Source organism: Zonotrichia albicollis, chromosome 3 (genome assembly GCF_047830755.1).
Source record: "Zonotrichia albicollis isolate bZonAlb1 chromosome 3, bZonAlb1.hap1, whole genome shotgun sequence".
NCBI classification, from domain to species: Eukaryota; Metazoa; Chordata; class Aves; order Passeriformes; family Passerellidae; genus Zonotrichia; species Zonotrichia albicollis.
Window position 1 is genome coordinate 9465078 of NC_133821.1, and position 13697 is coordinate 9478774.

Sequence of the window (13697 nt, forward strand, 5' to 3'; positions counted from 1 at the left end):
ACACTGCCCTAACCAAACACATCAGTATTTCTGGGGAAGGTGATGCTCTGCCCTGCACTGTCAGTGTGCTCTGAAGGTGTGCAAACCCACAGGAGAAGGTGATGTTCTGTCCTGCACACTCAGTGTGCTCTGAGCATTTTAACAGCATGCAAATTACAGCCATTATTTCCAAGATTAATGTTTCCCCTTTATACATGACCTTACCTAGCACGGATTTTCTGCTTCTGCCACTTCATTAGCAAACACCATTCTGAAGGCATTTACGCTAAACATTGCCGAGCACAGCGCACAATTTCTCACATAAATTATTTTAAATGTATTTCATTAATCTCACAGGCAGGAGGTTAACTCCGAGCAGACACAAGAACAAAAAAAAAATCTTTGTGTAATTTCACTTATGGCATTATCAATACTGGATGTGTTTCAGAAAAGGGAAAATCAGCATGGGATGCATAGCAAGTCAGACCCACCACCAGCACAGCTCCCCTGAACTACCAGAACCTTCCATCACAGGAATTTTTAATAAAAATGACTGAGTTGATAATAATTTTTCTGTGTTTCAACATAAGAGAAAGATCACATTTCCTCTGAACTATATTTTTTTTTAAATCCAACTATTTACCAGTTGCAGTAAACTATGTTTTAACACTGACCTAGCACCAGGACTGGACATAACTTCCATGCATTCCAACAAGATTTGTTGTATTAGTATTTGCAAGTTGTGCTGACACTTGTTTTAGGATTCCTCCTGGAAATAATATGGAGAAGACATGCTCTTTTAACAGGTGTTATGGTAACTAACCACTAAAGACTCAACCCACAATGTCCTCCACAGTAAAAAAAAGCCTTCCTAAACCATGTATAGCTGTGTATCAGTCTTAACACACCACAGTTTTCACTGCACTTTGTTCTTGGGAATCACAAAGAGTTGGGAAATGCATTAAGCCAACTTTTGGCCCTCAGAAAACATCCCTGTAGCTCTGGCCTACAGAGAAGCATTTTGCCTGCCTGTGCCATTCCTTTTGCAGGAACACCCCTGAGAATGGCCCATCACCAGCCCAGGAGTGGCAGTGTCTGAACAGTGGCACCAGCTGATAATTCTGTTTATTTAACCAGGATTAGCTGGTGAGGCAACAGAGCTGAGACAGCCACAGACAAGCAACTCTCACTCAATACAGCTGTAAGGGTTTTTGTTATCACCACACAAATACTGCCCAGGACTTATTTAAAAATTAACTATTTGCAAGCCTTACTTGGTAGCATAATCCCATTTATAATTAAATAGGAAGGGAGCTTTGTTTGGTTTCAGAAATAAGCTACTGTATTAAAAACCCCAGGCAGATATTTGGATGCACTTGCCCACGTTCTTGCACATCCACAGCAGACAAAGCAAAAGAAACAAGTCTCCTTTGTGCCTGATGCTTTTTTTTTTTAACATGAATATAGTGGTATCACAACCCTGGAAATGCATAGTTTGCTGCTGCTTTGCACTTCACATTTACTCCCGTTCACTGCCTTACCTGGAGCTGAATTTTTGGTCCTGCTCTCATATTAATAATAAAATGTTTGCCAGGAATACTGGTTGAGGTCTCTTTGCAGGACATCTGTGTCCCTACAAGGTGCCAGTGGCACAGCCATGCCTTGGGACACACACAGGCCAAAAAGCTCCATCAGGAGATCCCAAAAACCCCATTTATATGCAGATGATAACCAGCATATCAAACCTTTGCAACTAATTAAAACCTGACAGCTTTCTCCAAAGGGCTGTTTACAAGCTAAGGGATGTAATGACAAATCACCAAGCTGGTTTCCAATAAAGCAGGAAAATTTTAATCATTTGTTCCAAACAGTTGCAGAAAGATACATCTGCTGTGACATTTTCACTTGAGCCTGTTGATCCTACTTTTGAAGCTCGAGGGTATTGCACTGCCACCAGATCTTCGCACACTGCTGCTAAAATATGAACTTTAATATTTATGAAATATTTCTAGGTGGAGATTATGGCTCTGAAGCAAAGACTAGCATGGTTCAGTTATTGAGTACCTTTACATTTTCCAGTGAAAAATTTTGAAATTCTTTCCAGACTGAGTGTTCATGCCAGGCTAAATTAAACATTCCTTATTTTTACAGATAGCAACGTTTTATTTATTAGTTTTCTATTAGCATTGCACTAGGGCTGTGCTTTCCCAAGACTTTGTGATCTTGGTGCAAGTCAAAAGGTAACACATGGATCTGCAAGGTAACAAACAGATAATACTAGAAATTGATATTTCAACATCTTAGCATTGTTAAAAGTGCCTCCAAAATGACTTTGTCATCCAACCAATTTTTAAATGCTGTGCCAGCTGCTGCAAAAATGCCATTTGTCAGATTCAGGTGAGGGTTATCCCGAGTGACAGGGCATGGGGGTTTGTGACAGGACATGCTGTGCCAGCTGCACCCTCAGCTCATCAGCATCATTGGTTGGGAAAGCAGGAATGAGACATCCCTGTCCTGGACCACTGGGCAGAGGAAAAAAAATAAATTGTGCACGTACACACGCTTAACCAAAAGCAGCAGCAGCAGCATTTAAAGCACAGCTCTACCAATAATTTCTAGTGTTTTCAGGAACTCAAATACCACGTATTTAATTGAGCAGGGCCTGCCTTTTCAAATTTAAATGTCAAGCTTTAAAATTACAGTTGTAAGATGCCTCTGTGCTTCTTAAAATACGGAATTTCTTATTACAGGCTTTGCGCTGCGAACTTTGGCAAACAAAAAAAAGATGAAGGCTTTAGAAATACAACAAAGTAAAGTATGAAACCAACCAGCTCAGAAAGATAACTGAAACAGTCAACAAGCAAGGACAAAAATAAAATTAAATCTTTCATAGTGAAAGCCTTGGAAACAACCCTGTGATTTCTGCTGTGGCCTGAATGTTAGTAAATAGTGATTTCAATGAGCTGGCCAGACAGAGCTAAGCTACACAGTGAATGACATGCTGCTGAAAAGGTCCCAGTTCCCCAAGTAAAATAAAGTCACCAATTTGGGTCACTGGAGGGCCCAAGGTAAAGCCCCCTCACTCTCAGGGCCCACAGCATTCAAACCACTTCCACCTGAGCACTGGCCAAATATCATACAAAGAAATTCATCTCAACCTTCCTCAATAAAGTAAAACTCAACCTAGACAAAATGTTTATGCAACTCAATCATTATGATGAAAAAAAAGCAAGCAGTTATGTAAAAGAACAAACACATTTGGGGCGGATGTTTGTGGCTGTCGCTGTTATCCCCAAGGTGAGTGGGAAGAAGGTGAGCTGCGCGCACATTCCATTTTTGTTTCTTTTTGGCAGAAATAGAACGCTGCTTCGGCACAATTTACATTTTCTAATTTAGCATCAAGGTTGTTGGAGGGAAAGCAGCGTGCATTTCTATCAGCAGACAGAAATAACAGCAGCAGCATTTGAGGCAGAATGGAGACATCCTGAGCAGGGTGACAGCAGGCAGCGGGCGTGCTGCTGTCCTGGGCCAGCCTTGCACACAGCTGGGAATGGACTGAGAGCACAGAAAGAAAGGGAAAAACCCAGCACATCTGCCATTTCACACAGGCAGTGTGATCAGGGTGTTACAAACGCAGCATCAGTGTCCCTGCACAAGTCAGTGCCACAGAGCACAGTCCGGGGAGCTCTGACAGTTCAAATGGACTTGCACATCCTCATTTCCCCCCAAATCACCTGATTTTCAGTTAAACAATTATTTAGATGTTCCTTGCTAGTTTTCCTTTCAGTTCCTGAGCCCCCTAGTTCAGGAAATGCTGATTTTCCTCCATGGATGTGTTAGAAGCCAGCAAAGCTTCCACAGCAGCTTTTGCATTACACTGAGATAGGTCCAAAATCATCTTGCTCGAACATTTCAAGAAAAGCCACCAAATACAGAGAGGCTGGTGCTGATATTAAAATAGCAGTTGGAGCCTTGGCAAACTTCTGACATTCAGGCATCTGAATTATTTTTCTCTGTAGAGCTTGCTTGTTAAAGTGAGAAAACTTGGGGCGGGGGAGCCACGAGATTTTTTAAAATTGGGGATTACTCTCTAAACACATCTTGGCATGAGAGTGATCCTATCATTCATAATTTCATCTCCTACAGGTTTCACAGTATATGTTATTTAAAGGAATTCATTTCCTGCTGAATGATTTATGAGGGAAAACAGGATGCTAAGGGAAAACATACTGATCAAATGCATCAGAAGTTTTCAATATGAGCATTTACCATGGAGTTATTTCCTTCTCCCTGTCAACTAATCCTGATATTTCTTCTCGCTAGTAAAAACACATACAGTTGCTTAAGATTTCAGTTTCCATAGAAACTGTTATTGGCTGAAGTAAATACAAGATGGGAAAAAGTGTGACTTCCCTAGTCCTGTGAGCGTGTTTGCAGCTGCCAGATTTTCACCACCTGACCATTCATTTCTCAGTGTTTGCTGGTGCCTGACATTTTTAGCTGCAGCTCCCTTTATAGAGCACAGACACTCTTTTGAGAGGCACTTCCATGCTTTGCAGAAGGCATGTGAGTATTCATAGCTATTCCTTTGTACAAAAGCACATTTTGTGTTATTTGATTTTGCAGACTTTGTCACTGAACTTTTAAAGGGAAAAGATGCCTCACATTGCACACCAAACCAAAGCTTGAGAGGGTGTTACCAGGTAATGTGCAAATAAAGGGGAGTAAACCATTGCTTCGTCACAACTAGTGATTTTCTCCTGCTCCCAAAATTCCTCTTGCTCCTTTTCCTACCTGATTCTAATACAAACTTAAAAAGCAAAGTCCTGATAATCATTTTATAATCCCCTCACTTCTTTATAAATGTCATTTGACTTTGAATGGAGGCACTTCTTCCCAACATACACAATTAATGTGTCTTTCCTTGTTCCCATCAGAACATCAATTCAATTTTTTCCTCGTGTAGAGCTCTGTGCTGCCTGAGATTTTGCCTTTCTACCAAGGAACCATCCTTTGCATGTATATTGCATTGAGATGCAAAGCTCTGTTACCATTTCTGAAAATAGCAGCTGAAGGCAGAAGGAGCCATCCCTGACAACATGCAAAAAGAAAATTATGCTGGAGCTTCTCAGGGTCGTTTCAGTAGACTTTTTTTAATCTCCTGAGCATCAAGTGCCTTGGTACCCACTGAAAACTGCCTTCTGCATGGTCAGAAACCCCAGTTCCTGCCCTGCTCAGGGGCAGCCACACCTTCACTGCAGCATCCAAAATTGTGTTACTGTGTTCTCAGCCCCTTGCTGGTGCCACCACATTGCTGTGAGGGCTGCAGGGTGAGAGCTGCACTCCTGTGCCTGCAAGGTTCCCTAAAAAACATTGAGGGGATGGAGAAAGCAACCAGAGCAGCTGGGTGAGAAACCCAGCAAGCTGCAAAAACCATGCACAAACCACCACAAAACATACAGCACTGGACTTAGGGAAAGATGCTGTGGAAACTGAGTATCAACCAAAAAAGGAGAAACAGTAAATCGCTTTGTGCTTCTCAGTCCTTTTTAGAAATGAAGAATACTCATGTCAGCACACAGAATGCAGCATGAGAACAGACTGAGCTTTGGAAACACAGTCCCTTAAAATCATTTCTTGTGTGGCAGCACACCTCACACGTTCTGATAACTAACTGTGGGTGAAGCTAATGACATTGAAACTAAGCTTACCATAAAAATAAAAAGGAATTGCTCTTTTTTATTCAATGAGGAAGTCAAGGCTTATTAAAAAAGACACTTATTTCTATCAAAAAGCAGCAGTAGATTCAGAAATACACCAAATGAGGTTTAAAGATTCCTGTTAGGTTTGTAATGACAACCCATGGGTGAAATCTACTTTTAGAATTCTGAAGAGAGATTAAAAAATTTGCATCAACTGGCAGAAGTCTCCTAATATAAAACTTGGGCAGAAGGAGGGCTGGTGGGGTGATGTACACCTCAGTCTCTTGGTTTGGAGTAAAAGCAGGGAGTGCTCCCAGCTGGAAGCAGAGCTGTGCAAAAGAGCCCCTGAGAAGCTTTGGTGAGCATCCTCCATTCCCAGGGCTCTTCAGCCAAAATCCGAGGAGTTTTGCTGAAACCTGGTGCTGTTCAGCTGCTGCCCACACACACATCCATGACAAAAGGCAGCCCATTCACACAGGTGGAGCATTTCACCATCCTGAGAGCCGGGATTTTCTCCTACCCTTCGTTTAATGCCACTGCTGTCAGAGCTGAAACGTGCTCCAACAAAACCAGCCTTTATGTAACCCAATAAATAAAAGTCACCAAGGCAATAGCTGTGCATAAATTTTAGCTGAAAACATTTTGTTAGAAGAACATGAATGTCCTCTGTAAAGCAGGTAGCATTTTAAAATAATGTTCTAGACATTGTTAATACTTTATTGCTATTCATCATAGAACCATTAATCATGGTGAACTCATTTGGTATTAATGTGGATGTCATAAAGTACTTCTGTTGCATTTCAATTATAACTCAGCCTTTAAAATGCTGCCAGCACTACATGGAGAGCTTTGAAAGCCAGATATGAATAGTCTGTTCAGAGATAAGTACAACTGCTTTCTGGCAGGGAAAAACAACCTTTTCCATTCCCAATGGCCCTCAGGGGGCTGTGCCTGGGCCCAGGGCTGCAAGGAAGAGAGGTCATCCAGACCCAGGAATATTCCTGCCCCAAGATGAGAGTGGGACAAACATTCTTTTGGTCTGTTCAATCAGGGCTAAGCAGCAGCAAGGCCAAGCTTTGTAGGCCCTGGGAGATTTCATTTTTCTCCCATCGCTCCTGGGATTCCCTGAAGCACTCTCTTGCTTCCAGAGCTGAGTGCTTGTGCTTTTCCTCTCGTGTGCTGTGTCTGCCCCAACAAAAACACCAGAGAGAACTTGGATCTGCAGAGGCTGGAAATGAGTGCACAGTCCATCAGGGCAAACCCAGAGGGAGCTGATATCCCGACCTCTCTGACAGCAGTTTAACAAACAAACCCAAATCCTCATCCTTGGCCTCAGGAGGCACTCAACGAGCAAAATCACCAGCACAAAATACAACATGGGCTCAAACAAACACCAGCTCCCTGCCACCAGGGAAGCCAAGAACTTGGGTAAGTGCACCTTGACAAACCAGGATTTTTGCTGCCAGCACAGCTTCCAGATGGATCTTACACACAGAATCCCAAGACAACAACAATCCCAACACTTCTCAACAGAAAGAGTGTTAAACAAAGAAAAGGTAAAACACTTCTCTTTAGCTGCAGGAACGTTTTTCCTTCTTTTCAGCTCTTGCATATAATTCCCATTCTTTTTTATCCAGGTCATCAATGTAACAAGAAAGCACACAGCAAGAATTCCTACCTTGGGAGCTCTGGCATGTTTTCCACACCTGGCATCTTTGACAAGGCTGATATCCAGCAGCTCAGTCTCCTAGAAGGAAAAATTGCAAAACAAGTCATTATTACATTATTCAAGAAGCCTTGTTGTGTTATCAGTGTCCCACTTCCCACACGTGTTTGTCCAAATGGAGATCAGCTCCTAGGAGAGCTCAGGTGCACCCAGGCAATCCCAACTAGGAATATAGGTTATACAGAATCCATAAGAGTCAAGCTGATTTCCTGGATTGCTAACCAGCAGCTGCTGTGCTTTTGCTTTAATCCCTTTAATACAATTTTAGCATTTTGATGCTTGTCACAGAGTGACAAAAGGCAGTGTCAAACAGAAAACCCTGCCTCTGCAATAGAAAACCTGCTTTATTATTGCCAGAACACTTTGAAAAGTGCTCATAAACCCCAAGAAGTGTTTTATCTGTAATGATAACAAGGTTCAGCAATTTCAGTGGCTGCTGCTCAGTAAGGCACAGGCACTTTTTGACAGGCATTTTATAGCTTGTGTGCTACTCCTGAGTAATGGGTTATACAACAAAGCTGGCACATCATGACAGGTTCTGCTGGGCACATTCTTGCCCTCCCCTGCACACCAGTAGCATGAAGAATTCCCTTTCCCTGATTTGGGCATTAGGAAGGAGGATGGATGCTGGGGCAGTGTGATTCCCAATCTGAAGTGCTCCAGCAGGAGTGTGCCCACACTGCAGGGAGCCTGTTTAGAGCAAACCTGCACTTTTGGGATGGTTATTTTTGCTCTCACTTGCCTGAAAGAGTACAAGAGCATCAAAACCTGCAGAGATTAGAAAGAAGCACGGAGATAAGAGGTGGAAATAACCCAAACTCCACCAGTACTCAGGGCACATGGACACAAGCACTCTTCTGACAGTGCAGGTGAAACTTGAAATAAAAACAATTCACAATCAATGCAATGGAGGGCTTTGAGTCCTTTTAACTTTGAGGTAATCCATATGGCCATTAAGATACTGGCAGGAATGAAAACCACGGAACACGAAAACCATGGAATATGGCAGAGCTACACATGACTTTATCACACTCAGAGCAAGAACTCAGGTGGGAAAGAGGAATTATATTTACAACACCCAATAATACCCACACACCAAAGTGGTCTCGAGCCCATGGGGAAACATCCCACAGAAGCTCCAGGCACGTGCAGACCATAAAAATGATATTTCCCCAACTGAAAGGACTAAGGAGCACTAAAAATTAAGGCTTCAGCAGCAAACACATGAGGGAAATTAAATATGCTGAAGAAAAATGGATCTTACAGATCACAGAGATGCTGAGCCACAAAGTGCGAATTTCAAAAGCTTTTATTTGTCTGGTATTCTGGTTTTTAAAAAAGAGAAGAACAAGTAACAGAATTAGTAATTTAGTCACTTACAAAAGCGCAACTAGACCTCCCTAACACAAACACAAAAAGACCCTTTTAAGTGGAATGGCACACATTAAAAACAGACACACAAAAAAAAAGGAAAAGGCAATGATCAGCACTGCCAAGGACCTGCACAGCTCTGCCCAGGTTTGCATCCTCACAAGTGGAGGAGGATGAGGAGGATGAGCAGGCACAGGGCTGGTTTGGAGTTTGGACCACTGCTTTCAAGCTGCTTGCATCACCAACCATGTGCAGAAAATGTGACATCCCAGGATGCAAGAACTGCCAAGGGCAGTCTAAGAGTAAGGGAAAAGGGGATTTTGTGGGGCTGCTTGGCTCAGCCCACTGCCAGGGCTGTGGGAAAGGCTGATCCCTGAACATGGCCTTCCTAACTGTTACCTGTCTGGCAGAGAACACAGGGCTTGTCATCCCATCCCCAGAACCCCTTCCATCCCTATCTGACAACACCATTTAATATACTTAGATGAGAGCAGGACCTGCATCCATGCAAGTGCGTCTGCAGGCAGTTCAGTGGGGCTTGGATAAATCAAAACTCATAATGGGTCATTTCTTAGTGCTTTGGTTCAAAGAAACCTCCTGGAATTCCCTCACCCCAGGCACTTGCTTTCATCTTTTAAACAGCTAATTAAGAGGGCAGAGATCAGCTTCCTTGCAAGTCAGAGGAAATACCATTTCCTATTTCCCTATTGCAAAACGCAGGGGGACTTCTGTAAAAGGAAAACACACTCGAGCAGTGGCCAAAGAAATGCCCCATTTCCTGTGCAGCAGAACAGCCCAAGCCCTCCTCCACCTAAACAGACAGGAGTTTTGTTAATGACTTCCTCCAGGCAGGCTTGGAAATGCACTCTGTGTGGCAGGGGGCATGGAAACCATAGCACATTATGGGGGGTTCAAGAAAAATGCAAATCCTCTAAACACAGACAAGTTGGGACTTGCAGAGAGCGGCAGTCATTGCTGCTGGGATTTAACCCTGCAAAAGAGTAACATCTCTTCATGCAAGTGGTAGATGCCTCCAGTCATTCATAACATAAAACATCTGGGGCAGTCACTAACCCTCCCGTGTTTGTTTCCAATCAGCAGCCCAGACAGAGGAGCATTCAGAGAGGGCTGCATTGTGCAATCTCACTTTTATGGCTGAGCACACGCTCATAAAAGCGATGGATTGTGCAACCCTCAGTGTCTGCCTGAGCACTTGTAATTAGGCCCATCTGAATTTAATAGAATAACACCAATTTATACCAGCTGAGGATCTGGCTTGCTTCTATTTTGAACTGCCCAGAACAATGCCTGCTGACTGAGTCACGGTGCCTTGGGAAGGTGCTGGTGGCACAGCCCCAGAGCAGGAATTCTGCTGGGCACCACTGCAGAGCTCTCCTGGAGCAGCAGGGCCTTCAAAATTTGGTCCATACATTGCTAGCCAAATAAACTTTGGAAAACTAAGCTGGTTTTCTAAACAAGCACCGTTTATTGCTACTGCATGGCAACATCTGGTCCAAGTTTTCAAAGGGGCAAAGCCAATTTGCTGAGACAAACTTCAAACAGAGAGTCAAACAACACTTTCTATTGGGAATAGGTAATCAAAATGAAATACTGCTTTAATATTGAAAGTCTCTGTTTTATCATTCTCTGAATATGAAAGCACTGAATAGCTCTAGAAGAAAAAAAATGTATGCAGTTCTGTGCTATGTTTATTTTATTCAGCATTTTAAAAATTATATTTTAAATAGAACCACATTACTACTGTCCTAACAATATGTAAGAAAGAAAACATTAAGAACAATACTTGAATCTGATGAGGAGGAATTGCAGAATCAGAGAATCATTTAGGTTGGAAAAGAGCTCTGAGATCACTGAGTCCAGCCTTTGAGCAAACACCACCATGGCACCAAGTGCTGTGTCCAAGCTTTCCCAAGCACCTGCAGGGATGGTGACTCCACCATCCCTGGGCAGCCCCTGCAGGGTCCGACCACCCTGGGTGAAGAATTAACAAGTGAGAAAGAAATGACAAGCTGTGCTAATGAACTACCTTAGGTAAACAGGTATGGAAATTCATCCATTTACAGCCACTTATGGAACACACCTCACTCAGGTTTCAGGGGTTTGGACAGTGATCCATCAGCCACACTCTGATTAACTCCAGGATGAATTTCTCCACAGCAGGATTGAACATCTAACACCAGTTCCAAAAGGGTGCTTGCAGAGCTAGGGGATGTCACGTATCATTTCCCTGCTCAGAGCATACTTATTTTTCCTTATTATCAATGAGAATAAATTGAATGAAACACAGCAATTTGTCTCCTCATCCCAAAGGAAAACTGTGGAGGACTGCTGAAAGTGATTTAACAGAAACCTGCCCCGACAGCTGCAAGCAGGAACAGCAAGGCTGTCACTGGCTGTAATTGGAGCTGTGATCCCCAAAAGTGCCATTATACAATTCATAAGCTGCATCCCACCAGAGAGACAGTCCCTGAAGAAGCTGTCTCCATGCTTCCTCCTGCAGCACACAATTCAATTATTGGCATCAGAATGATGGGCTGTGTCAATAAAGCAGCAGCAGAGCAGCACGTACACCTCCCATCAGCAGGAGAACTCAACAGCACCAAGCCTTGGGCTGCACAGCTGTCCTACACTAATTCAATGGCAGGACCACTGGGCTTGGTATCACAGAGGATGGAAAATTTTCCAAAAAATCACTTGAACAGAATGAGAGCAGAATGATTTCTTACTACTCAAAATGTATCATCTGTCAATTTGAACTTGTGCTAATCTTGACTGTGTGGGTCACCAATTCTTAATTCCGAAAGACTTGGGGGGACTCAGCGAGGCAAGAACCAGCATTTGTTATTTGACTCAACTGCTCTGGGAATGAGCTCTAAATACCTTAAATATATATATACATATATAAATACCTTAAATATATATATACATATATAAATACCTTAAATATATATAAATACCGTAATATATATATATATAAATACCTTAAACAAACAAATGAATAAATAAATATATATATCTGAAAGGTTTCCTGGCACTTTAGGAAGAACCTCCAAGCAGAGTTGGATGACATCCCTCCTGCAAGGCCCCCACAGGAAGCATTCCTCTGGAAAAACAAGCCCCAAACTGGAAAGTTCTGGCTATCTTAATAACACACAGTGTCTCAATGTATCCCTGGAGATGTAAGAACAGCAATACCTTCTAGTAGAGGGAAAATGATCTGTGGTTTATATAAAGCATAAAACATTGAGCTATTAGGACAAAAATGAGAGGGAATTTTCATGCTAAGTGCCCTTTTAATAATGAAAGCGAAACAATTCTTCTGCAGCTATGCATGGAGCTCTTTGCTGCTTCATCAAAGGAAAATTTCATTTACTTGGATTTACAGATGCTGTGTGCTGTGGCTGAGCAGCCTGGAAACGGGCACAGGGATTTAACAACACAAATCTGAGGAGTGCAAAGAAACTGGAAGCAGAAGAACACCGTCAAGATTTGCTGCCTGCCTTCATCCCATCAAACTTCATCCCAGAACCTGCTCTGAGCATCAAAGGCACGGACACAGAACTGAACCAAGCTGGAATTCAGCAAAAAGTTTCTCATCCCAACAACTTGGGTTTGTTGCAGCAGGCAGTGGGAATGGTACGGACAGGAACATTTTCAATGTACCTGGTGGGATCTGGTTTGGATCTGCTCAAATTGCTCTCACACCGCTGCCCGTCCCACTCACACAGGCAGGGAACAACAGGAGCAAAAGGAGAATTCATGAGGTGCAGCCATATTCAAAAAGGAAAAGAGCTGGGGGAGGACCTGCTCCAGAAGAAAGCACAAAAGCACCTTGTAGGCAGCCCCCAGAATGGTACTTGACTGATTTTTATTCACACAGCTGAGAACAACCTGGCAATTTGTAGCTTTAGAGTCACAGGCAAGAGTACAGTGAATTGAAGTTTAAGCAGTATGTTAAAAAAACCAAAAAAAGCACTATTTCTATTAAGAAACTTTCTTTCAAATCACAACTCAAAACATGTATGATTATGATGATTAAACGCCTGCCCAAGAAGGGATCTATCATATTTTGGGGGTGATGTTCTCATGCCATTATTTACCACTGACAGGGATCACAGACTACACAGAGATTACGGGTTTTCCTCTGAAGCAAGTAAAATGTGTTATTTTCAACAGAGTGCCCCAAACAGTGAACAGCAGGAACAGAGACTCTCGCCCCACATGGAAAACCACTGCACAGCTCTTGCTGCACCACACCTGACAGTGTGAACACCTGTCCGTCAACAAAAGGTTTTTCCAAGACTGAACGAGATTCAAGGCTTTTGAACTTTAGAAAAGCCCCCTTTTTAATGCATGCAGCAAAAGTTGGAGGTACCTAAACAGATATCAACAAATTAATGGCTCTGGATGTTTAATGTTAGATGCACTTCAGCAGGTGAGGGTGGTTTTGGCAGACCTGCACTGCTCTGGAGTAGTTCTCCCTCTCCTTCTGACTAGTTGGGTTTTGTGGAGGGGTTTGGAGCCTGCACATTCATGTCGTCAGCACAGAGCATTTGGCTTGTCTGCATTAAAACAATAAATGTTTTTTACAGATCTGAATGTAACAGAATGGGGAGATCAGGAACTTGGAGCTGCTCTGCTCCCCACATGACACAGGGAGTTTTAATGCTAAGGACAAACACAGCAATCCATGCCCTACTTACAGGCACGGATAAAGAGAACCCACTAAAAGTGCTTGTTTGCAGAATGTGCATCCCTGCCAGCCCCAGCCCTGGCATGTGCTGCTGAACTGGAAATCACAGGCCGGGCACAATCCCAGCTGCAGGCTCCAGCTATAACACACTGCTGGAGCACCAACAACAGCAGCTGAGACCCTGCACAACCTGGACACTGGGAAG

General features: G+C 43.0%; 1 protein-coding gene across 3 annotated transcripts in view; it reads right to left on the reverse strand.

The window, feature by feature from the left end:
* The window catches only part of PLCB1 (phospholipase C beta 1), a 306384-nt gene that overhangs the window by 235662 nt on the left and 57025 nt on the right, over positions 1-13697 (reverse strand). For all 3 annotated transcript variants that reach the window (XM_005486821.3, XM_005486820.3, XM_005486822.4), the window contains exon 3: positions 7360-7428. In XM_005486821.3, the coding sequence (XP_005486878.2) occupies positions 7360-7428 (69 nt within the window). The remainder of the gene's footprint in view (positions 1-7359; positions 7429-13697) is intronic.